Source organism: Esox lucius, chromosome 22 (assembly GCF_011004845.1).
Source record: "Esox lucius isolate fEsoLuc1 chromosome 22, fEsoLuc1.pri, whole genome shotgun sequence".
Lineage (NCBI taxonomy): Eukaryota > Metazoa > Chordata > Actinopteri > Esociformes > Esocidae > Esox > Esox lucius.
This window is the reverse complement of record NC_047590.1, coordinates 12,988,627-13,012,212: the sequence shown is the minus strand read 5'-3', so window position 1 is coordinate 13,012,212 and position 23,586 is coordinate 12,988,627. Positions and strand designations below refer to the sequence as shown.

General features: G+C 45.6%; 1 protein-coding gene across 5 annotated transcripts in view; it reads right to left on the bottom strand.

The window, feature by feature from the left end:
• runx1 (RUNX family transcription factor 1) overlaps positions 1-18,008 on the bottom strand; it is a 36,375-nt gene extending 18,367 nt beyond the window's left edge. For 2 of the 5 annotated variants that reach the window (XM_010886188.5, XM_010886193.4), the window contains exons 1-2: positions 17,385-17,472; positions 16,717-16,941 (exon numbers count right to left, since the gene is read on the bottom strand). In XM_010886188.5, the coding sequence (XP_010884490.3) occupies positions 16,717-16,774 (58 nt within the window). In that variant the 5' untranslated portion in view covers positions 16,775-16,941; positions 17,385-17,472. Of the gene's footprint in view, positions 1-16,716; positions 16,942-17,384 lie in introns of all 5 variants that reach the window. The other 3 variants (XM_010886189.5, XM_010886192.5, XM_020042205.3) reach the window with 3 other exon arrangements.
• Between the last annotated feature and the right edge of the window lie 5,578 nt (positions 18,009-23,586).

The window sequence follows — 23,586 nt, the reverse complement described above, 5'->3', positions numbered from 1 at the left end:
TAATAAAAATGTTTTGTAATGTAAAATCTAATATTCTATGGTTGTCATCCAGTAATTTATAATTTGAGCGTCTTTTAACATCTGGAAAAGTGAACATGCAAACCAAAACACAACTGCACCACAGAGGAATCAACACTATAGAGAATCAACTGTTCAGGAGGAGATGACAAAGCAGAATTTAGAATGTCAGCTGAGAGAAAAGTAAACAACAGAAGAAGAAAATACAAAGAGGAAGATTATGATTATGGTGGAGATGATGATGATGATGATTAAACAGACAAAAATGAGATGTGAGGAATATTCAGGTGAAATCTCTTTCAATTTACCTAAGACAAGAGACAACAAAGTGGTTGTGAGGCAGAAAGTGATGATGAAGACAGTGGTGGAGGAATATTTAGGCGGAGCAGTAAAAGCAGGTTAGATTACCGAAGAGCCCGTTGCTAGTTCGGCCTTTCCTCATCAGGTACATGGCCCAGGACAGGGGGCCTGAGTTGGAGAAGGTCCCATGATTCATGCTTCCTCTAGGGGTACTGGTGGAGCGACTGGTCTCAAAAGACCCAGCAAGGAAATATTGAAAGATAGATCCCTCTCACTCTTGCCCATATCCTTTTATACTCACCCATCACACTCCCTCCCCCTGTGTCCCAAGTTATTAGTGAAAAACGGAAAAAAAAGAGAGAAAAGCAAGAGGAAGATGAGGAAGGAGGGGAAAGAGATGGCATCCACTCATGCTTAATATATTCCCTCACTAAGCATAGCCCCAGGGGACTCTGCTTCACTCTGCCCTCAGGCAAGTCAGACCTGCTAATTTTATTTAGCAACTCAAAAGATTTTCTCTCTCTCATTCCTCTCTGTCTCCCCCCTTCCACGTCTTACTCTCATTCCTCACCCTGCCTCTCTATTTTTCAGAAGTTGTGATGAATGTCTAAGGGTAGCCCTTCAACTTGAGAAAACAGGGGACTGAGTTGGTCATGTCCCTAAAAACCGGGTTGTGTGATTGCCTTTCAGTTTGTGGAACACAATAAAAACATTTAAAAAAACTTTTCAGTGGTTCACAATGCGAACATACACAGTCCAGTTGGATTTGTTACAGCTCCTGATGTGAACTGACAACTATGGCTCCATTGGCTGTGTCTTTCTGAAAACAAGCAATAATGACACAGATCAGTCCATGACACCGATCCTCTAGCCTGGCTGAGGTTGGTGGCCACGAAGGTTCCTTGGCAGTCCTCCAGCCCAGCTCCGCCAACCACAGTCCCACAGTCAGTACGCGACATGCCCAGGACCCAACCAAACTCTGGGTACACCAGTCACTACCACAGAACACAGAGTGTGTGAGTGTGTGTTGCAGGGTGAGACACAGCAGGTGGTCTGAGGAAGGCAATGGGACAAACTTGACAGAATATGTTGCCACTGTCGCCACAAGATCATGATTGGAACCTCCTCTTCCGCAGCCATTCGCTGACGTTTAGAGTCTTTCTTTTTAGGGTCCTGTTTGATCTCTTTTTATTTCATCTTTTTACTTCTTCCTCTCTTTTTTTCTCTCTCCCCCATCGTGCTGTCTCTCTCTCGTTCTCTGTCTGTCTTTGTTTCTGTGCCTCCCAGTGCCAGGGGCAGTCTGTCCCTTGCTGTCTCCTGAGTCGGGGCCACCCTGAGGCCAGGACCAGGGCCACACTGAGGATCAATACCCACACACCCCTCACCACCTCCTTCTCCCTGAAAGAGATCGATGGAGAGATACAGGCTGGCTGGGGAAATAGTCCTCCTCTACTTCACTCAGGGCACACTCAATTTGGATGGGTGGAAGTTCAGCATTAAACTGGGATTAAGAACGTAAAGGCAATGTTATCACGTTTGCTTTAACGGAGTCTGCATTCACTGTTAATGTACCTTTGCAAATTGTTCAGTAATGCTTTAGCAAATAGAGTCCTTAGTTTGTCTGGGTGTCTGTTGGTCTGTTTTTTTTCATGTGTCTGTTGCGGTATCTGTCTGTCTGTCTGTCTCTCACTCAGTCACACACTCGCTCACAAAATTGCATTGTTAAATTCAACCAATTGTTTTCAATTCAAATAACATTATCGCAAGAATGTAGCAATGTATATATTACCAAAGCCTACTCTGGAAATAGTTAATTAATTTGATTTACAGTAGGACCTGAACATAATTGAAGCGATAATAGCAGTCAAGGTGGTCCTCACACAAAGTGTCAGCAGGATTTTGTATCTTAATGTCAAAGATCTACAGGAGTTGGAATTGAGTGTTTCCGTAATTGAACAATGTGAAAGAGATAGTGACTCTGAAGTTAAACGGGAGGGAGGAACTTCACTCACAGAAATCTTCCAACACACATGCACTAACACACACGCACACACACACGCACACACACACACACACCTTCTCTATAATTCATGGGGCTGTATTGTGTGGGTGCAGTTAACTGCTACTTAAAAGTAATTAATTGATTTTCTGACATATCAGTTAGCAGCACTGCCAAGTGACAGAACAGAGCGCTCCAGTGCCTGGTTAACAGACACACACACACACACACTGTCCTTTGTCCAGGAATGAGACAAAAAGCCCACACACACTCAGTCCAGCTGTATTTACATTGCTACTAACGACAGACTCCTAACCAGTGACACACACACACACGCACACACACATGCAGCACATATTTTGACGTCAGTGTTTCAAAGGGGCAGTTTTTCCCATGATCCTTGTCCCGTATCCCCCCTGCCCCATCTCTGAATGCCCCAGGGCCCAAAACATAGTGATGCTATGGGGCTAACACTAGCACTAGCACTAGCACTGCAACAAGATCATTTGGTTAATCAGTCAACTAAATCAGACCCCTGCATTAGTTCATCTCTCAATCCAGGTGCTGTATGATTTAGTCATTTCTGACTGAAACCAACAGACACAATGAAACTCTGATATGACTCTGAACGTTTGGGTGTCTGCGCCTGAAACCGGGCCTGTCAGTTTTTGTAAGGTAAGGTGTGTTCGTATGTGTCTTGAATAATTCAGCGTGCCCTCCGATGAGAGGAAAACTAGCAGCTCTGTGAGGCACTCCTCCTGTGAAACTGCTGATTGATTTTCTGACACAAGCTATGAGGAGAGAGGAGAAAAGGAGGGAAGGAAGGAGAGAGCAATGGGGGGGGGGGGGGGGTAGCGCTGAATGTTTGAAATAATATACCTATCCAAAAGTTGGCGTGACATTAGATTGAACCTCGCTGGTAATGTTGGCACATTTTTCAGTCATGGCAGAAATAATGTGCACTCTTCTGATGTCCACATGGGGCTGTTTCTTGTTGATTCCCTTTTTTTTTTAAGGCCCTGTATTTTATCTTCTCATGCTTTTACTGAAGATAAAATGTATCAATATTTTTATATAATTTGTTGGCTTTGGACTTTAGCCTTACTGTACAGACCACTAAGCAGGGAGAGAGAAGGAGGGAAACGGAGATGGAGAGGGAGTGAGAGACAGAGAGAGAGAGGGGGATGAAAGAGGGATGGAGACAGGAGAGGAAAGAGGGAGAGCTTTGGGGATCTGCCTCAGGCGCCGTTTAGTGCAGTTTGAATGGATGAGCAGGTGCAGTGAAGCAGACACACAGACACAGACACAACTGCATGTGTGCGCCAACACACATACACACACACACACTAGTTTAATAAACTGTGAAAAGGAAAACACTGTTTATGTTTATATCCATTTATATATTCATACATGTTTTTATATCCTGTTTACTTGATGTTGTATTTGTGTAACTGTCACCCTGCTGACTCTTGGATCCAATCTCAAACCTTTCAGATTCTCTAACCACTTGGCTACAAGCTACTGCAAACTGCCACTCCAGCCTGAAAACACATCTGCTATAGTTTCAAAGACTTTGGACTTGGATATCATCATATTTTACACAGCTATTTTTAACTGGCTTTGCTCTTAATTTTATTTATTTTTTATGGCTGAGTTATTGTCATTGCATATAAATAGATGTGTTTTAATTAATATGAAGAGAATTGCTTATCTTTTAATCAGTTCCTAGAAGAATGATTAAAAGATAAGACAAAGGAAATTATGAATGAGTAAATGGAAAGATGGACTGAGTTAATGATGCATGAAGATAGATAGACATAGAAATGGATGGGTGAATAAAAAGATAGGACTGATGAAATGACGGATGAATAAAGGGAAGGATGGATGGAATGAGGAAACTATGGACAAATAATAAAGGATGAATAGATTGAGGAAATGATGTGTGAGTAATGGGAAGGATGGAAGGACTGAGGAAATGATGGACTGAGGAAACGACAGATGAGTAACGGGAAGGATGGATGGACAGGGAAGGTGTATGGCGTCCCGATGCGCTGATGAGCCTTGGCCTTAAGGCAGGAAGAGGGAGATGACAGAGGGATTGGAGGAGGAGATTCCAGAGGAAACGAGAGCCAGCAGGACCTGTCCAGAAGAGAGGAGGAGGACTGCAGACTGTCACTGCACACGGTCACTGCACACGGTCACTGCACACTGTCACTGCACACTGTCACTGCACAGTCCTGAAAGAGATCTACAGATAGTGCCTCTGACTCAACAGTAAACACACACTAACTAAACCAACCTCTCCAGAGCCACACATATGGCCTTAAAGATATACTCCAGGGTCAAGGGCTGAACCCTGACAGTCCAAAGTAGACCCCCATCTTCTCCTATTGGTGACTGCTTCACCTGCTTTAACCAGAGCACACTGGCAGGGTGGGAGAAGTGCGTCATGTTTACCTTCACCCTTATAGAAGATCAATAGGTTTTCAAGATACAAATGATGTGGCCTCCTCACAAAGGCCAAGACCATTGGTTGAAATCTCATCAGCACTGATTGGCTAATAATCCTACTGTGGAGAACACAACTGTCTAGCCTTTCCCTCTGCTAGAGAGTGACAGGCGACTGATCAATACATCAGTCATCAGTCAGCCACAAAATCAATTAACGACTGACATGGCCAAGATCGCTTATGACAGTGATGAAAGGAGAGAGATGGAGAGAAAGATAAGGAAAGGACCCCCCCCCTGAACCCCCAATCGACATGATAGTCCCCCCCTCTCAGCCCTAAATAGTTACCCATTAGACCTGAGGCTTGTTTCTAAATAAAGAAGTAAAGCAAATGGGATATAGGAGCCAAGGCCTCTCTCACCTCCTAATGTCACCAAACGAAGCACTAGCCAGCGGATGAATAAATGAACGCTTGATTCGCTGGATGGATGGAACAAATAAACGAGTGCCGGAGTGAAGGACGGATGGGGGGGGGTGGCCCTCACACTCACTTTGCATGGTTACCTCATTAACCACACTCTGGAGGCGACCGGTCGGAGTGTGTGTGAGTGAGTGTGTGTCCCAACTTAGTTAACCACAGCGTTTCGGGGACTAGGGTGGCAGACGCGGTGGACGGGTCCCTTTGGGCCGCGGTGGTTCTCGGTTGGTCCATTACAGAAGACCGCGCCGGGACTCCATGGGACTCTGTGGTCGTGCCGACTGACGGAACCCTGCCGCGCCCTGGCGTTCTATCGACAGCTAGATGGGCATTTCCTGTCGCGGTTTCTCACATGGAAGGCGGCCATGGCTCCCAAAGCCAAGCATCGCAGGAAATTCTTGCACTTTTCGCACGCTCGGATGCGACAACTTGTCCCCGGCCATCACCATCAGAGAGGAGGTGTACCAAAAACAAGGGAGGGTAAAAAATTATGAATTAATTAAAAGAGTTATATTAATAAAAACATGGTGACAGATGACTCTCAGATGACACTGCAATGACTCTCAGACGACTCTCATTTTGTTTTTGTTCTACTGGAGAGGCTAACTTTTGCACCAAACATTCGCTTCCTAGTGCCTTGTTGTAGCCACTGCTAGCCCCAGGGGGGCAGGATGTTCTGCAGCACATGATTTGGGCCTCGTATTGACTGCAGTGGTGGCAGCAAGGTTGCAAATGGTGTCACCCCACCAGTGGGCTGAGCGACGGGGTGCTGTGGGGAGACTTACCACCTCAGTGTGACACTGTGTGGGGTGGCTAACCAAGAGAGCGGTTCCCCTCAGAACACACCCTGACACAAACACACGCTGATACCCCATTGAACCTGAAACCCACGAAATCACCAGTGAGCAGGGAGACGTAGAGGGGAGGGCAAAAGAATGGGGTGAAGGTAAACGGGAGGGAGGATGGAGGGAGTAATATGAGAAACGACAAAAGAAAATGCAGGAGTGATTAAAAAAGGCGGAAGGAGGAAGATGAAGAAAGGAGAAGAGGAGGGTGAAGAGATGAAAACGAGGAGAGGAAATGAAGGGGCTTTATTAGAGCTGCTCTTCCTGCTCCTCGGATGCGGAGTGAGGGAGTGGAGGAGGAGAGGAGGGAGGGAGGGAGCGGAGGAGGTGGATCAAACGCCAGGGCCAGTCGTCTGATGTACGGCCAGCTCACCACATGGCCCAGACTCCCAGGGGAGAGAGGGAGGGGGCAGACATGGGAGGGGCCAGGGGAGGGAGAGGGGTTTAGGGCAGCCAGCCTCTACTCTACTCCCAGGCTTCATCCGGGCCTATAGGGTTCACAGCTGGAGAAATAGCCAAGAGCTGAGAACAAGTAGTCCAGTGCTCAATTCCATACTGACTGCTAGACCCAGGCACACCGCTTAGAGCTGTAAGGACTGGCGAGGCATTCAAACATACAAATGTACTGTTGCTATCCGATGGGCTAGTTGGTAGTTCTGCCATGTTGCCAACACCTACTACAATCCCTTCATATCTACATTGAGTACACACACATACTCTGCGTTCTGGTTTCACAGACTGAATTAGGACCAGAAGTCCTCACAAGGATAAAACATGAGAGAAGTGCCCTTATTAGGACCTTTGGCTGGTCCCCACGGGGACAAAGTGAATTTCCAGCTTAGGGGTTATGTTTAGGGTCAAACTTACAATTAGGGCTAGAGTTGGAATTCAAGTTACTTTATGGTTTAGGCATTACGTTACTTTTTGGATAGGGTTAAGGTTAGGTATTAAGGCTAGGTTAAGCTGAGGCATACAGGTTATTGAGGTTAAGTTTGGGTTAAGGTTAGGTTCAGATTAGGTTTAGGTTTTAACGTTAGGTTTAGGGTTAAGGTTAGATTAAGGCAACATGGATTTCTTTGTTTTCTGGTCCCCACAAGGATAGAAATACACAGCTGTGCGGTGTTAAATGGAAATCCCCATTAGTGCTACACGACAAAGACAAGCCTGTTCCCTCACAGACAAACACATTAGCACCAGAGGGGGAGTAAAGGCTAGAAGGAAGTGGGTGTGTAAGAAAGAGAGAGAGGCAGGGAGTGAGAGAGGAAGAGAGAGAGAGGCAGAAAGGAGTAGAAACAGAAGAGAAGGGGATGATGAGGCATACTGCAGCCAGACATTAAGTTGGTCGAGGCCAGACTCCATGTTTTTATGTCTCTGTGTGTGTGTAAATATATATGTGTGTGTGTGTAAATGTGTGTGTGTGCGTGTATATGTGTGTAAATATGTGTAAATATATGTGTGTGTGTGTGTGTGTGGGTATATGTGTGTAAGTGTGTGTGTATAAATGTGCATATATGTATATGTTTATATATGCTTGTATCTACATGTATGTGTCTTTGACAGTGAGATAGACTCTCCGTCTATGGATGTTTACCCCAGCATGCATTTACTGGTGTGTTTGTATGTCCGGCACTGTGACTAAACATAGACTGGTGTGTGTTTATGTGTCTGTCTGACTAAGCATATCTCAACGTATACTCGGCGTCCGCTTGACTGCACTGAAACAGGTGGAGACTAACAACCCGATGTGCGTGAGCGTGTGTGTGTGTGTGTATGGATATGTGTGTGTTTGCGTGGCGAGGTCATAAAGAGCTGAATCATAACACATAATTACTCTAGCAGACATCCAGTCAGTCAGTCAGCCAGCCACATAAACCAAGTCACTCCGGCTGGCACAAATAGCTGCTCACTCCAACCTGGGAGTTACATCAGAAATTACATTAGAGGCGTGCTTCAAGTGGGACTGACTGGGTCTACCACCTTAATCATCTGCTGGATTCAGAAAGTCTACCACTGTGCTACAATCTAGCACTGTTCTACGGTCTAAAATACGGTGCTGAAGTCTACCACTGTGCTACAATCTAGCACTGTTTCACGGTCTAAAACACGGTGCTAAAGTCTACCGCTGTGCTACAGTTAGGCCTAGTACAAAGTTAGGTAGTACCCAAAATGACAATGCATCAGATGATGAGGAAGCACAGATGTGTGAGAGAATGTGCGTGGGAGTTGTGTGTGTGTGTGTGTGTGTATATATATGTCTGTTTGTGTGTATGTGACTTTGAAATTATCTACATCTGACTAATTTGTCTGACAAATAGATTTCCAGGGACAGTGAAGGAGAAACAAGAGACAGAGAGAGAGAGAGAGAGAGCGAGAGAGAGAGAGAGAGAGAGAGAATGGGTCTGTGTATATATACTGTGTGTTTATGTATATATACGTATATATGTATATATATATATATATACAAACCCGATTCCAAAAAAGTTGGGATACTGTACAATGTACAATAAAAACAGAATGCAATGATGTGGAAGTTTCAAATTTCAATATTTTATTCAGATTACAACATAGATGACATATCAAATGTTTAAACTGAGAAAATGTATCAATTTAAGGGAAAAATAAGTTGATTTTAAATTTCATGGCATCAACACATCTCAAAAAAGTTGGGAAAAGGCCATGTTTACCACTGTGTGGCATCCCCTCTTCTTTTTATAACAGATTGCAAACGTCTGGGGACTGAGGAGACAAGTTGCTCAAGTTTATGAATAGGAATGTTGTCCCATTCTTGTCTAATACAGGCTTCTAGTTGATCAACTGTCTTAGGTCTTTTTTGTCACACCTTCCTCTTTATGATGCGCCAAATGTTTTCTATGGGTGAAAGATCTGGACTGCAGGCTGGCCATTTCAGAACCTGGATCCTTCTTCTATGCAGCCATGACATTGTAATTGATGCAGTATGTGGTCTGGCATTGTCATGTTGGAAAATGCAAGGTCTTCCCTGAAAGAGACGACGTCTGGATGGGAGCATATGTTGTTCTAGAACTTGGATATAACTGTCAGCATTGATGGTGCCTTTCCAGATGTGTAGAGGCTGCCCATGCCACACGCACTCATGCAACCCCATACCATCAGAGATGCAGGCTTCTGAACTGAGCGCTGATAACAACTTGGGTTGTCCTTGTCCTCTTTAGTCCGGATGACATGGCGTCCCAGTTTTCCAAAATGAACTTAAAATTTTGATTAGTCTGACCACAGAACACTTTTCCACTTTGCGACAGTCCATTTTAAATGACTCTTGGCCCAGAGAAAACGCCTGCGCTTCTGGATCCTTTTTCGATACGGTTTCTTTTTTGACCTATAGAGTTTTAGCCAGCAACGGCGAATGGCACAGTGGATTGTGTTCACCGACCATGTTTTCTGGAAGTATTCCTGAGCCCATGTTGTGATTTCCATTACAGTATCATTCCTGTATGTGATGCAGTGCCGTCTGAGGGCCCGAAGATCACGGGCATCCAGTATGGTTTTCCGGCCTTGACCCTTACGCACAGAGATTGTTCCAGATTCTCTGAATCTTTGGATGATATTATGCACTGTAGATGATGATAACTTCAAACTCTTTGCAATTTTTCTCTGAGAAACTCCTTTCTGATATTGCTCCACTATTTTTCGCCGTAGCATTGGGGGAATTAGTGATCCTCTGCCCATCTTGACTTCTGAGAGACACTGCCACTCTGAGAAACTCTTTTTATACCCAATCATGTTACCAATTGACATAAAAAGTTGCAAATTGGTCCTCCAGCTGTTTCTTATCTGTACATTTAACTTTTCCGTCCTCTTATTGCTACCTGTCCCAACTTTTTTGGAATGTGTAGCTCTCATGAAATCCAAAATGAGCCAATATTTCGCATGACATTACAAAATGTCTCACTTTCAACATTCGATATGTTATCTATATTGTACTATGAATTAAATATACGTTTATGAGATTTGTGAATTATTCCATTCCTTTTTTACTCACAATTTGTACAGTGTCCCAACTTTTTTGGAATCGGGTTTGTATATATATATATTTATATATATACTTTACATGCTCCATTCATTTTTAATGTTGTTTTTGTAGTGTTCATGAACGTGAACCCAATCCCTCTATTAGTTTCTTTATTATTATTATTACATTGCTGACATTAGTCTGCCATTTTATCTATACTTTGATAACGTTTCATGTCAATGAAGTCTATTGAGTTTGATTTAATAAGGCACCAAAGAGAGAGAGGCAGAAAGAAAGACAGATACAGAGAGAGAGAGAGGCAGATAGACAAAGCTACTGAGAGAGGAAGATAGTGTGAGAGAAAAGACTATGAGCACAGCCATGCCATTGAGAAGGTGTAGACACAGGAAAACCTGGGTCCCTGTAGAGGAAACACATTCATTGCACCTATGAGGAACCTTAGACAAAATTCAAAATATATAGCAATTAGAGAGTTTCATTTCCTCAAATTAGAGACCATCTTTGAAGTTTTACCAGAAGTCTCTGTTGTGACGCCGTCATCCATCCTGGCTGTTTCGGTTAACTCAGAGCTGTGAACTGGCAGTGTCATCCGTTCTGCTTGTTTTCGGTTAACTCAGAGCTGTGAACTGGCAGTGCGCTAAATTGCTGGCTGCCACAAGATGAAGGACAGTGTCTGAACAATCAACACACCACAAGTGTCTTTGTCTTATTGGCGTCTTTATTGACTTATTACTGTTTCCAAACCCCCCCGGTTCTACGCAACTTGATTTAGTTATTACGGATTTGCCTGTTTGTGACTATCTTGATTATTTATGATTTCATACACGCAGTTAATGAATCATCCCCAAAGTACATGTTTGGCAATATGCATAGTATTTCACATCATGCCAATAAAACAATTCAAGTGGAGCAGAGAACAAGAGTGAGAAAGAGAGCAATAAGGATAGAGGGAAAAAAATAGAGAAAACGGAGAGAGAAAGCTAGAGACAATGAATCAGCGAGCAGGGGACATGAGAGTGGCCAGGTCTCTTCAATAACATTAGGAGCCGTGAAAATGATTGCCATGTTAATGTTCTGGCCAATGTGTGCTCATCACGTCCACAAGCCTTTCTGTCCATTCCATTGACTAACTGCAGGATGCAACATCTTCCTCGCACAAACATTCTTTCTGCCCCGCTCTGTCTCGGGCTTCAGTAATGTTACTGCCCTCACTGTAACCATCTACACGGAGGAGATAGCCAACGGGAAGGAAGCAGAACAGCTGTGTGAGTTAGGAGCCGTTAGGAGACAAGGACTCAACATGCACAAACACACACACACACACACACACACACACACACACGCACACTCACATACACACACACAAACACATACACTGGGGCAATACTGTATCACTGTTGCCTCAGAGGAAGTATCCTTATGGCCTGTCAATCAAAGGACATCTCAGGAAACAGTTCTTTGCAAACACTTTGTTCCTTGTGTGTGTGTGTGTGTGTGTGTGTCTATGCGTGTGTCCATTTGTGTGTGCGTACGTATGTGTCTGCTTGTGTGTACGTTCGAGTGCTCTCCATGTATCGGTGAAAGTTTGAGAAAGGGAGACGCCGAGAGAGAAAAAGTGACAGCGGAGATAGAAGAGAGAATAGAAACAGGGAGGGAGAGAAGACAAAGAAAATAGAAAGAAGAAAAAGAGTGCGTGGGGGTGGGAATTAAAGAGAGAGGAAATGAGAGGCAGAATAGGAGAGCGAATGAGAGAAGAGTAAAGAGAGAGAACGGAGAGAAAGATGATAAACTAAGCAAGCCCTCTGTTTTGCATATGGGTTAGCCTGCCTGGTTAGCCACAACCACCTCTGTGTTATCACAGTCTGCCCACTGCCATGTACATGCAAGGCTACCGACTTGCAGCTTTACTGCCACAGTGCCACACGTAATGTGTGTGTGTGTGTCGGTGAGAAAGAGAGACCGTTATTTTTGCATCCCTTTCAGCCCTTAGACAGTCTGGCAACAGGAAGAGAGAGGGAGGGAGAGGAGGAGGGATAAAGGAGTCCTTATTGCATCTCAACTTATCAGCCACCAAACACCCTGTGGTTTCACAACCTCCCCGACCGTCCCCCCCCCCCCCGCCACCCCCAACCCCCGAACCTCCCTGCACCCACCTCAGTGTGCCCATCCTAACATTTCGAGGGGAACTATTTTCAACAGCTTGATCTGCCGAGATAGTTTACCCGGTGGCGCTGTCGCTTTTGCACGTTTCCCTTGGGTTAGCGGTGCCGCGGGTGGGCTGTGAAACATTACGACCGGTCTCTGCCAGTGGTAAGACTGAGCCACGGTTCTGTCTACTGCCGGCGAGGATTGCGGACCTCTCATCTGTCTCCCGGTCAGGCTGCCTGTTGGGCCGGACCTGCTCAATAAGCCTCCCTCCATCGCCTGTCCCAAGACATCCTGGCCAGGGAGAACCTTTCCATCAGCTGTATCCATATCTAGGGGTCTGGCGTGACAGACAGAGGGATTGGACCTTGGAGGGGACCAGTTATGAGGAGAGACTGAAGGACCACGGGTCACTCACTGAAGGCAGCCAGTTGTCACCACATAAACAGTGTTCTGGGCATGAAAGGGAGACCCCAGTTTGCACCAGGACCTGGGGATAAGCGTCAATACTGTTATTCCCACTGTCTGCGTGCGTTATAACACACGCCTGTAATATAACACACAAAGACACATTGTATAGGTGTGAAATACATACTGTACGCATTTCTGTTTTAGCGTTCAGCATATCCGACCTTGCACTCTCCATCACCCACATCCTCCCTGTGACTTCTCTCTCTGACGTGCTCCATATACACCACACACACACACACACACACGCACACGCTCCATTACACCTGCACACACACATACACGCACTTCATAACAAAGAGATTTATGGCTGTGAATGTATCGGGGTGTGAGACACCATATTGTTGATGGGAACCAAACGTATGAGCCAAAGCAAAAACGTACTGCATTTGGAGTGTGTTGGTGTGTGTGTGTGTGAGAGAGAGCATCGTCTGTATGTGTGAATCAGTCTGTAGCGGGCCCCAGCTCTCCTCTCGTTCTGTTTCCTCCCGCTAGCCCTGCGGACCCCTGATAACCAGAATCTGTCGTAGACAGACCCCTTGGCGAGGTGTGTTTGAGAGAGTGTTAGTAATGCCGCGAGACCCAGAACGTGCAAGGGGGTCAAGGAGTGTGAGGCGTAAATCGCTTGGTGACAGAAAAGCTGAATAACAAGCTTCAAAACGAACAGTTTGAGTCAAACAAAACAAAGATATATGGTTCACGAATATGTGGGAATGGAGAGGGAGAGCAGGAGGAGAGCAGGAGGAGAGCAGGAGGAGAGAGAGGAGGAGAGAGGGAGAGGATGCAGATAATTAAGGATGGAGGTGGAGTAGGGGCCAGGGCAGGGATGCAGGATGTAAATTCAGTCCCATGTAGGGTGACAAACGTTGATGTAGTTTGAGAATGAAAATAGAAGAGGAGAAGGAAGAGTTGGCGAGGAGGAAGAGACGGAGAGGAGGAACAGATAGAAAGATCGAGGTCAAAGGTCAGGATGAAATAACCAGGGAAAGTAATGGTTGTGAGAAATTATATTGAGAAGATTGAGTTCAAAGTTGTTGAGTTTGTGTGAGAAGGGAACAGAACTACAGAAGAATCAGACTGCCTCCATTAAATAATGTTTATCTGTCAATACAACCTGTCATCATTTATCTGTCAATACAACCTGTCATCATTTATCTGTCAAGACAACCTGTCATCCTTTATCTGTCAAGACAGCCTGTCATCCTTTATCTGTCAGTACAACCTGTCATCCTTTATCTGTCAATACAACATGTCATCCTTTATCTGTCAAGACAGCCTGTCATCCTTTATCTGTCAATACAACATGTCATCCTTTATCTGTCAATACAACGTGTCATCCTTTATCTGTCAATACAACATGTCATCCTTTATCTGTCAAAACAACCTGTCATCATTTATCTGTCAAGACAGCCTGTCATCATTTATCTGTCAATATGTGTCATTATTTATCTGTCAATACAACGTCATACTTTATCTGTCAAAACAACCTGTCAGCATTTATCTGTCAAGACAGCCTGTCATCATTCATCTGTCAATACGTGTCATTATTTATCTGTCAATACAACATGTCATCCTTTATCTGTCAAAACAACCTGTCATCCTTTATCTGTCAATATAACATGTCATCCTTTATCTGTCAATATAACATGTCATCCTTTATCTGTCAATACAACGTGTCATCCTTTATCTGTCAATACAACATGTCATCCTTTATCTGTCAATACAACCTGTCATCATTCATCTGTCAATACGTGTCATTATTTATCTGTCGATGCAACGTGTCATAATGTTTATCTGTCAGGATTAATCCCTTACGCCACGACACACGGAGATTAGACACAGGTCAGACTGTGTTTAATTTCCAGATTGACCTTAAAATGTTTACATTCTTATTTTCCATCTGCTTTCAATGTAATGTTGCTTTGCTATGTGTACACATTCTCCCACCACAATAGAGCCTTTTAAATTGAATTAAAATGAAGACTAACTGGCCGATTCAAAGAGCCCTGCCAGCTCTACTGCACCTTACTCCACATTAGAAACTTAAACTAACCGTTAAACCCCAAAACTCCTAAAACTAGAATTGCAATTTTTCCGTATGAGGACTGGCCAAATGTCCTCACTTCAACAGATTTTACACTGGACTCACATTTGAATCATTCAGCAGATGTTCTCATTTATAGCGAATTACAGTTTGTGTGCGTATGTCTTAAAGATGACCACTCCACTCAGTAGCATTAAGTACACATCTCTCAATGAAGTAGCGATCAGCGGTCAGAGATCCTCACTAGAAATACATGTGAATCCCCCGCAAACACGCACGCACGCACGCACACACAAACACGCACACATACACGCACACACACCATGCTGTGGTACCACGTGCTTTAAATCTTTTTTTTTACTTGTTTCAAACTAGTAACTATTTTGTTTCATTTCATATCGGGGGTTAAATGCACAAGTGGGAAACTTCTTGGAAGGCTTCCGTGTAGACAAACAAAATCAGCCACCACGACAACTTTTGTGTTTATTTCAATTGGTGACAGTTTCTTTAGGGACATTCCGAGCTGCTGGGGAACATCCAACTGACAGAGTTTGAGCAGCACGTAGTCGATCACAAAAAGGGCTTCCATTTTCATGTCTCTGTCAGGAGGCATTCACACACGCATGTTCCTTTGTGAATGCATCAGGTGCTGAAGATAATGTGCGTACGTTTCCTGTGCTAACTGACAACTTGTACAACGAGAAGCTTCAAACACACCAGGAAGCCTAGGCACACACACACACACACACAGACACACACAGACACACGCACATAACCCCCCTCCCACACACTCCGACACATGCACACACCACTGCGCACACACACCACGTTGGTCAAAAGTGTCTACTTTGTAAAGTCAGTGTCGGTTCATGCTGTATGAAATACGTATCCATTCCAACAAACATGATTAATAATTAGAATAACAACTCCTATTTCCTCTGTTGCTAAACATTTTCCTGTGGTAGAAAAAGGGCTTAAATTCATTCTGACATCTGTATGACATCCAGCTTGCTGTCTTCCACTAACGGCAGGAAAGAAACAGAAGTGAGACAACTTTGAGCTTCGAATAGGATAACAGAAAAAAGAAACAGTTCCTAAATCTCTTTTAGTCCACTGATGATCTAAAAGCTGAACACACACACACACAGGTGCACATGCGCACCTACCCACCCACCCACAACCCCCCAACCAACCACACACACGCACACAACCACCCATCCACACACCTACCCACACACACACACATGCACCTAAAGTCCAGCAGAATGTCCTCACTTTTCCTGATTTGCCAGGGGTTACTATACTAGTGAAGGCGTCTGTTTTTCAAAACTATAGTAATGTATGTACACACACACGCACACACACTACATAAGACAGCTGCATTGTCTGGAGATAGTGAGTATTGACTGACACAGCAGACTGGAATGCCTCTCCTCTTCTCCCCCCTTCTCCCCACCTTCTCCCCCCTTCTCCCCCTCTCTCCCTGTCCCTCTGTCTCTCTACTTTCCCCTCCTCTCTCATCCCTGCCCTTTTGTCTCCTCACTTCAATCTTTTTGGACTTAAAACTATTAAAAGGCTCTAACATTTGTTCCAACAATACGGAGCAGGAAATACCAACCTAACAGGAGATGCAACCCAAACTGTACGTCTTGAATATGTTTCCCAAAACAAGAGGAGGGTCGATGTGCTTCTTGTGAAAAAAAGAGGAGTCTTAACTTTGTGGTAAAGCTTCTGTGGCCAGAGATCAGCTGGTAGAGCAGAGAATGATTTGTAGTAGAGTCGGTCGGATTGAGTGAGAGTTTTGTGGTATTCTTAGTTCATAGTCAAGGTTAACCAGATAAAAAACTCATCCACAGATCTGTGGTTTTCAGACCTAGCCGCATGATCATAAAACTACAACAGTACTGTCAAACAGCAACTTGAACTACAACACCCAGACACACATCTACGTCTACACTCACCCCTGATGAAGCATGGCTGGTAGGACGGCATCGACTCAAAGATGCTGTTGGATGCCATGGCAACGCTCCTGGTCCTATCAACGCAACCACACCTCTTGAACACGCGGTCCTCCTCCACTGACGAAGCGTCCGGTGCCCCCGAAACTCTGACCAACCTTCCCCCGTCCGATGCACTCCTCCTTCCTATTTTATCCTCGCAAGCCCAGGAATTTCAAAACTGAGTCCCTACGTGCACATGCAAACACACAGAGTCAGTGACAGCCTTTCCTCTCAGAGATCAGATAACAGAACTACAGACCACATCAGCATGCACACGTAACAGTGTAACCCACAGCTGCAAACCTCTTCACGAAGACACAGCTCAACACAACAGAACCCCAACCCCCCCCCACCCAACCCCCGCACCCCTGTTCCTCAACTTCAGGTTAGCCCGTGCTAGCCAAGCAGGGACACGTGCACTCTTCCTCGTTAAAAATCAGGTTAAGGGACCCCCAACATCCGGGAGTCCCAGAGAGTTAAAAGTATCGCGTGTCCGCCAACTCCCGCTCCTGAAGTGAGCAGCCGGCGCTCCGGCCGAGGATTACCACAGGTAACACAGGCTCAGTGGCTAGCTGATTGGCTGAATCGCATGTGATAGTGCCGGACTGGAAGAGACGCATGGCACTCACTCTGTAGTTCACCAGAACCAGGCTGGGTGACTGGCCTCTGGATGGAAGAAGCTGCGGTCGAAGGACTCTTACCCTGACGAGGTGTTGCCGTCCCGGGGTGGGAGACAGTCCCTCCCTGTGGTTGCAGATGAGCTGTAATACTCTGGCTGAATTACTCAAAGTGTAATCCAACCGTGCTCCCTGACTCTCTCTCTCTCTCTCTCTCTCTTACTCTCTCACTGTCTTTGTGTCTGCTCTCTCTCACTTTTTCCCTTCACCCTTTTCTCTTGTTCACTGTCTTTCTATACCTCACCGCCTTTCTGTCTCTTCCTCTCTCCCTCCGGTCTCTGTTGGGTGAACGTGTCGTTGCCGCCTCCTGCCCGGTCACAGCTTTGGTTTGTGGTTGAGTGGTCGGACCATGGTCTCTCTCCAAACCCCAGCGGCAGCTTCAACTGCTCCCCTTGAGGAAAGGAAAGCCAGGGCCGGAGCCCATTGGGTGAAGGCTGGTCACGTGATCTTCGGAGAGAGCGATTCTCTTTCTGTGGTGGTTGTCCTGTGGCGATGTTTTGTTTTTGTTTAATCTGGTATTGTGGCTTTACTCAAACACCCCACCTGCCCTCTGCCTGGCCAACTGTTAACACTGGGGAAGTGGCTGTGGCTAGAGGTTAGAGAGAGAGAAGGGTGAGAGTGGGAGTTTAGAGAGACTGAAAGAGAGAGAGCGTATGTGCCTATGTGTGTCTGTGGTTTTGGGAAGAAAGAGAGACAAGGGGGAAAGAAAAAGAGGGGAAAGAGAAAAAGAGAGAGAGAAAAGGCAGAAAGAAAGCGAGAGCATGTGTGTTTAGAGAGCAAGGTGAGTCAGCCACACGCTCTACCAATGCAAATCTCTCTCCAGGAGAACACACACAATTACTCCACTGTTTGGGTCCTGTTAGGGTAGTGAAGCCTAATACAATTTACATGGCATCTTTTCATATCACCGTCCCATTTCCTCATGATGAGACTGAAAAGTAGAGAGAGATGACAGGAGAGCAAATGAGAGAGTGACTAGGAGAGTGAAGAGAGCACGGAAATGAACAGAAGAGAGGCGAGAAGAGGGGATGTGGCCTGAGAAGTGCATCACTGCTTCCTTGAAGTGAAGTGTATTACACTGTCATCACAGACTCATTTTGATTTCCTTTCTATCTCAGAGTCTGTTATCTCTTAACTCCACTGTGAGTTGACGATCACTACATTTCTACAAGTCTTACAGAGGGACTTATCTTCTTGTACTGTCTGTGTTTGTGTCTGTACATTTATAATTGCAGGACTGCGTTGTGTGTGCGTGTGTTTTGGGGTTAATTGCAGGACTGGGTAGTGTGTGTGTGTGTGTATGTGTGTGCTGGTTAATTACAGGGGAGTGTACACCTGCTGTCAGGAAGTTGCATCATTTAGGAGGCAGGACCAACCCAAGTACGAGTCGCCAATCAAACATGGTATCCAGTGATTATGGAGTAACAGTCACTCACACAAACATCCAACCCAACCGCCAAAAGGCAGACCGGTGGCCTTAACCCAACCGACACCTGCTCCAACACTCCTCCAGTCTCACCTGCGACACGCCCCTCACGCTCGTTCAGCCGTATGGCTTTCGGGGGGGGGGGGCAGCGGTGGCTTGACACAGCTGCGTCCCCACGCTCCCTACCTCTCACACGCACCCAGGCGCTGGCCTCCCTGACGACTGTCAGTCCGCCCCCCCCCCATTGCCTCCAGTCCGAGCCCAAACTGGAGACCCTGAGACGCGCCTAGGGGAAAACGGTAGGATCGGCATGACCTTCGAACCCCCGCAGACACAACACCACCTCCAGCTGCATCCTGCTGGTCCGCCCGGAGGTCAGGCCCGGGTCACGGGTCGGGAAAGAGCGGGGCTGGGTCTAACGTCAGCCATCTCTGTTGTGGCGGAGCGGGTTCCGTTAGCGGTGACCCGTGGACTGTGAGTGAGACGGGGGCGGGGTGGGGGAGAGAACGAAGGTGACTATGAAGAGAAATAATAGGAGCAGAAGGAGAAGCAATCAGAGGGAGAGAGAGTTTGGGAGAAGAGAAGGGTCAGATGTACCAGATCCACACAGCTGTTAAGGAGAACCCTCCACACACACAGCCCCCCGCGGCGCTCCCACGACACAACTCCCACCCCGGCTTGGGCCTGAAGTTAGGAGGAGAGGCTATAAAAGGAGGATATATTGCAGGGCCACTATAGAACTCCAGGCCCATTAACGCCACTGGATTGTTGTATGAAAGACGAGACACTAGCAGCTCCACACAGTCGTGCTGAAATGCTGTACCACTTATTCAAATGGTGTTCCCTAACAGAGCAAGTCTCCCGGCTCAGCAGATACACAGTCAGATTATACACTCACCTAAAGGATTATTAGGAACACCTGTTCAATTTCTCATTAATGCAATTATCTAATCAACCAATCACATGGCAGTTGCTTCAATGCATTTAGGGGTGTGGTCCTGGTCAAGACAATCTCCTGGACTCCAAACTGAATGTCAGAATGGGAAAGAAAGGTGATTTAAGCAATTTTGAGCGTGGCATGGTTGTTGGTGCCAGACGGGCTGGTCTGAGTATTTCACAATCTGCTCAGTTACTGGAATTTTCACGCACAACCATTTCTAGGGTTTACAAAGAATGGTGTGAAAAGGGAAAAACATCCAGTATGCGGCAGTCCTGTGGGCGAAAATGCCTTGTTGATGCTAGAGGTCAGAGGAGAATGATTCAAGCTGATAGAAGAGCAACTTTGACTGAAATAACCACTCGTTACAACCGAGGTATACAGCAAAGCATTTGTGAAGCCACAACATGCACAACCTTGAGGTGGATGGGCTACAACAGCAGAAGTCCCCGCCGGGTACCACTCATCTCCTCTACAAATAGGAAAAAGAGGCTACAATTTACACGAGCTCACCAAAATTGGATAGTTGAAGACTGGAAGAATGTTGCCTGGTCTGATGAGTCTCGATTTCTGTTGAGACATTCAGATGGTAGAGTCAGAATTTGGCGTAAACAGAATGAGAACATGGATCCATCATGCCTTGTTACCACTGTGCAGGCTGGTGGTGGTGGTGTAATGGTGTGGGTGATGTTTTCTTGGCACACTTTAGGCCCCTGGATGTGGTGGAACGGGAGCTTCGTGCCCTGGATGTGCATCCCACAAATCTCCATCAACTGCAAGATGCCATCCTATCAATATGGGCCAACATTTCTAAAGAATGCTTTCAGCACCTTGTTGAATCAATGCCACGTAGAATTAAGGCAGTTCTAAAGGCGAAAGGGGGTCAAACACAGTATTAGTATGGTGTTCCTAATAATCCTTTAGGTGAGTGTATAAAGGGCAGGCCTTTGGTGCTCACCCAGTCTGGGAAAGCAGGGGACTTTCCTGATCATGACTCTCCCCGCAGGGTTGGGTCTGCTGCGGAACCTCCCTGCCTGTCCACTAACCCTTCCACAAAAACCTGGGACATAGAAAAGGAGGAACGAAAGGATGTTGGAAAACCAAAGAGGTCAGATTAATGGCGAGGTGAAGTCAGAGAGAGAGAATGAGAGAGGGGAGGGAGAACGGGGGGGGGGGGGGGGAGAGGGGAATTCACAGTCTGCTGTCCCGACTATCAGAGAGAGGTTGGTTTCTGACTCACCCGCCCACTCACAATGGAATCCCAGCAGGTGTCGTCCCCCCCATCCCCTTGTCTGTCACTGTGTACCCTGCTCCAAACCTGCCCCCCTGGTCATTAACTTGTCATAAACTGGCTAATTTACACCAGGGGTGTCATCTCTGTAATGTGGATGTTGTCTGGTACGCCAAGGGCAGTTAGAGGCTCCTTAAAGCATGCTGGGTAATAAAACCGGTGTCCATGTAACACATATTCATCTCACCTTAACACGCATTTCAGATTTTCAGATCAAGTTGCGAGCGACCTAAAAAGCATGTTTCCTGTTTGTGGCAGAACTCTTCGTATGTTGTCCTTTAAACCTCTGGTTTTGTACTTCTGCGAGCACGAGTGACTCATTCAGCGCACATCATATGAAACGGTGGGAAACAAACAAAGCACTAAACTTGATCTTGAATGAAATCATAAATGACAGAAGATCTATTTGTAAGTGGGGCTCAATAGGTGAGACAAATATCGTTCTCCGGTAGGCCTCAGAACAAGGAGTTCTCAGACTGCCTGGCTGTTCCTTGCAGACCTCCAGAGGTACTGGGATTCCAGTTTGTAAATCCGACGTACATAACAATAAAGTAATCGTTATCCACAATGAACTGTTGTCGGGTCATAGGTCAAAAGTTTACTGTCGAAGTGTTGGGATCCTCCTCCAACGATATCTATGATCAGCAGGGTTTGTGGTTGTCTGACCGCGTTCATAGTTCAGATCTGGCAGAAGATGGTTGAGATTTTTCCATGAGGTCAGAGAAAGGGTGAGAGGGAAGGAGTGAGAGGGTGAGATTGTGAAAAGGGTTAGAGATAGGGAGTGAACACTGACGGCCATCTGGACATCAAAACCTGACCACTGTTATAAAGCCATTGCATCAATGTAATGGTAGAACAGATAACAAAAGATATATATATATATTTTATTTTATTTGACAATGGAAATGGCAGGCACACACAGGCATAACTTGTTGAGAAAAGGTCTGCACTGAGTTTTGGCTGAAAGAGTCTTGCTGAAGATTATCTTTACCAGAAGGCTTGTAAATGATTCCAGGCAGCCAGCGGGTGTGTTGTGTGTTAATGAGTGGTAAATACCCCTGTCTGTAACAGGACATGGGTCAGATCAATTACTGGCAGTCTGCTTGACACACTGGAGGCTCAATGTGTGTGTGTGTGTGTGTGTGTGTGTGTGTGTGTGTGTGTTTCTGACTTTATGACAGGAACAAAAAATATTTCCTTTCCCTGTACAGTTTTGTTATTCCTGAAGTATTAGATTTAAAGCCAATGTTACAACTGGGGTTTGGTTTAGAAGTAGTGATGAGGTTAGAGTTAGGCCTTAGGGCAAGTTTCCGAGCGCAAGTCTCCGGGCAAATATGAGCGACGGGTTTGAACCAGTGATATGGCAATGCTTTGAAGGCTCTTCAGTTTGAGCGGCTGGCAACAGAGATGCTCGTATGTATACATTTATGTTGCGCTGCTCACAATGTGACATGCCTGGTCTAGTATATGAGTTATGGTTTGGTGGCCTTGCACGTAGACTGTAAAACGTGTGTGTGTGTTGTTCTCCTATCCACCAACACGCTTAACTGTCACTGGCTTGGTATGGGCTCGAACAGTTGGTGTCATATGTCAACAGGTGAGAGAGAGAGAGAGAGAGAGAGAGAAAAGTGATATATGGAGAGAGAAAGAGGGAGTGTTAGAGAGTAAGAGAATAAAAAAGACAGAGTCAGAAAGAATGATAGCAATCTCATTTGTGTCTTTGACAAATGGTTCAGAAATGCTTTGATCTCCGGACCACTCAGAAATATTTTTTTGAAGACAAGAAGAGAAATGTAACCCAGGAGACTGGTTCTGGACACATGATGATAGAATGAAAACAGCAGCGGATCAAAGACACTTTAAACGCAACAAATAACTAACGCTACTGTACACCTCCCTCACTTTCTCTCTCTGATGTTTTTTTTATAGTAGGGGTCTATATAATAGGGGTCTATATTTATATTGGTACCATTACATCGCCAACCCAAGTTGAAAATAAGATTTTTTAAAAATTATAAAGAATTACACAAGTGGAAAGAAATATTCAGACGTTCCAGAAAATCATTACAGAACCAAAAAAGGTTTTGGAATGGTCTCTATCTGACAAACAGTAGACCATTAGAGAAACATAAACAGCCGTTCTGTGCAGGTTTCCATTTGAGCTTTTTGCCCCGATGATGTCATGGATGAGCCACGGTTTAGCTATCCTGCCGCTCAGGCAAACAGATGTCAGAGAGATGAAGCATCCTGGAACAGGGCAGCCATTCAGGGGGCACAGGAGTCCATTTGTTCTCCTTGGGTCACAATCGTTTTAAAATGAGTGGGCCGCCTGCTTAAAGCTCTGGTAAAGCGTGTGTCAGTGACCGTGTGTCAGGGTTAGGGTTGCTTGCAGCGAGATGTGAATGGTTTGTCTCAGTGTGTGTGTGTGTGTTTCACAGAAACATGCGAAGGCTTCAGTCTTAGATTTTTCCTTACTCAGCAGGAAGGAGGGAGAATCTTC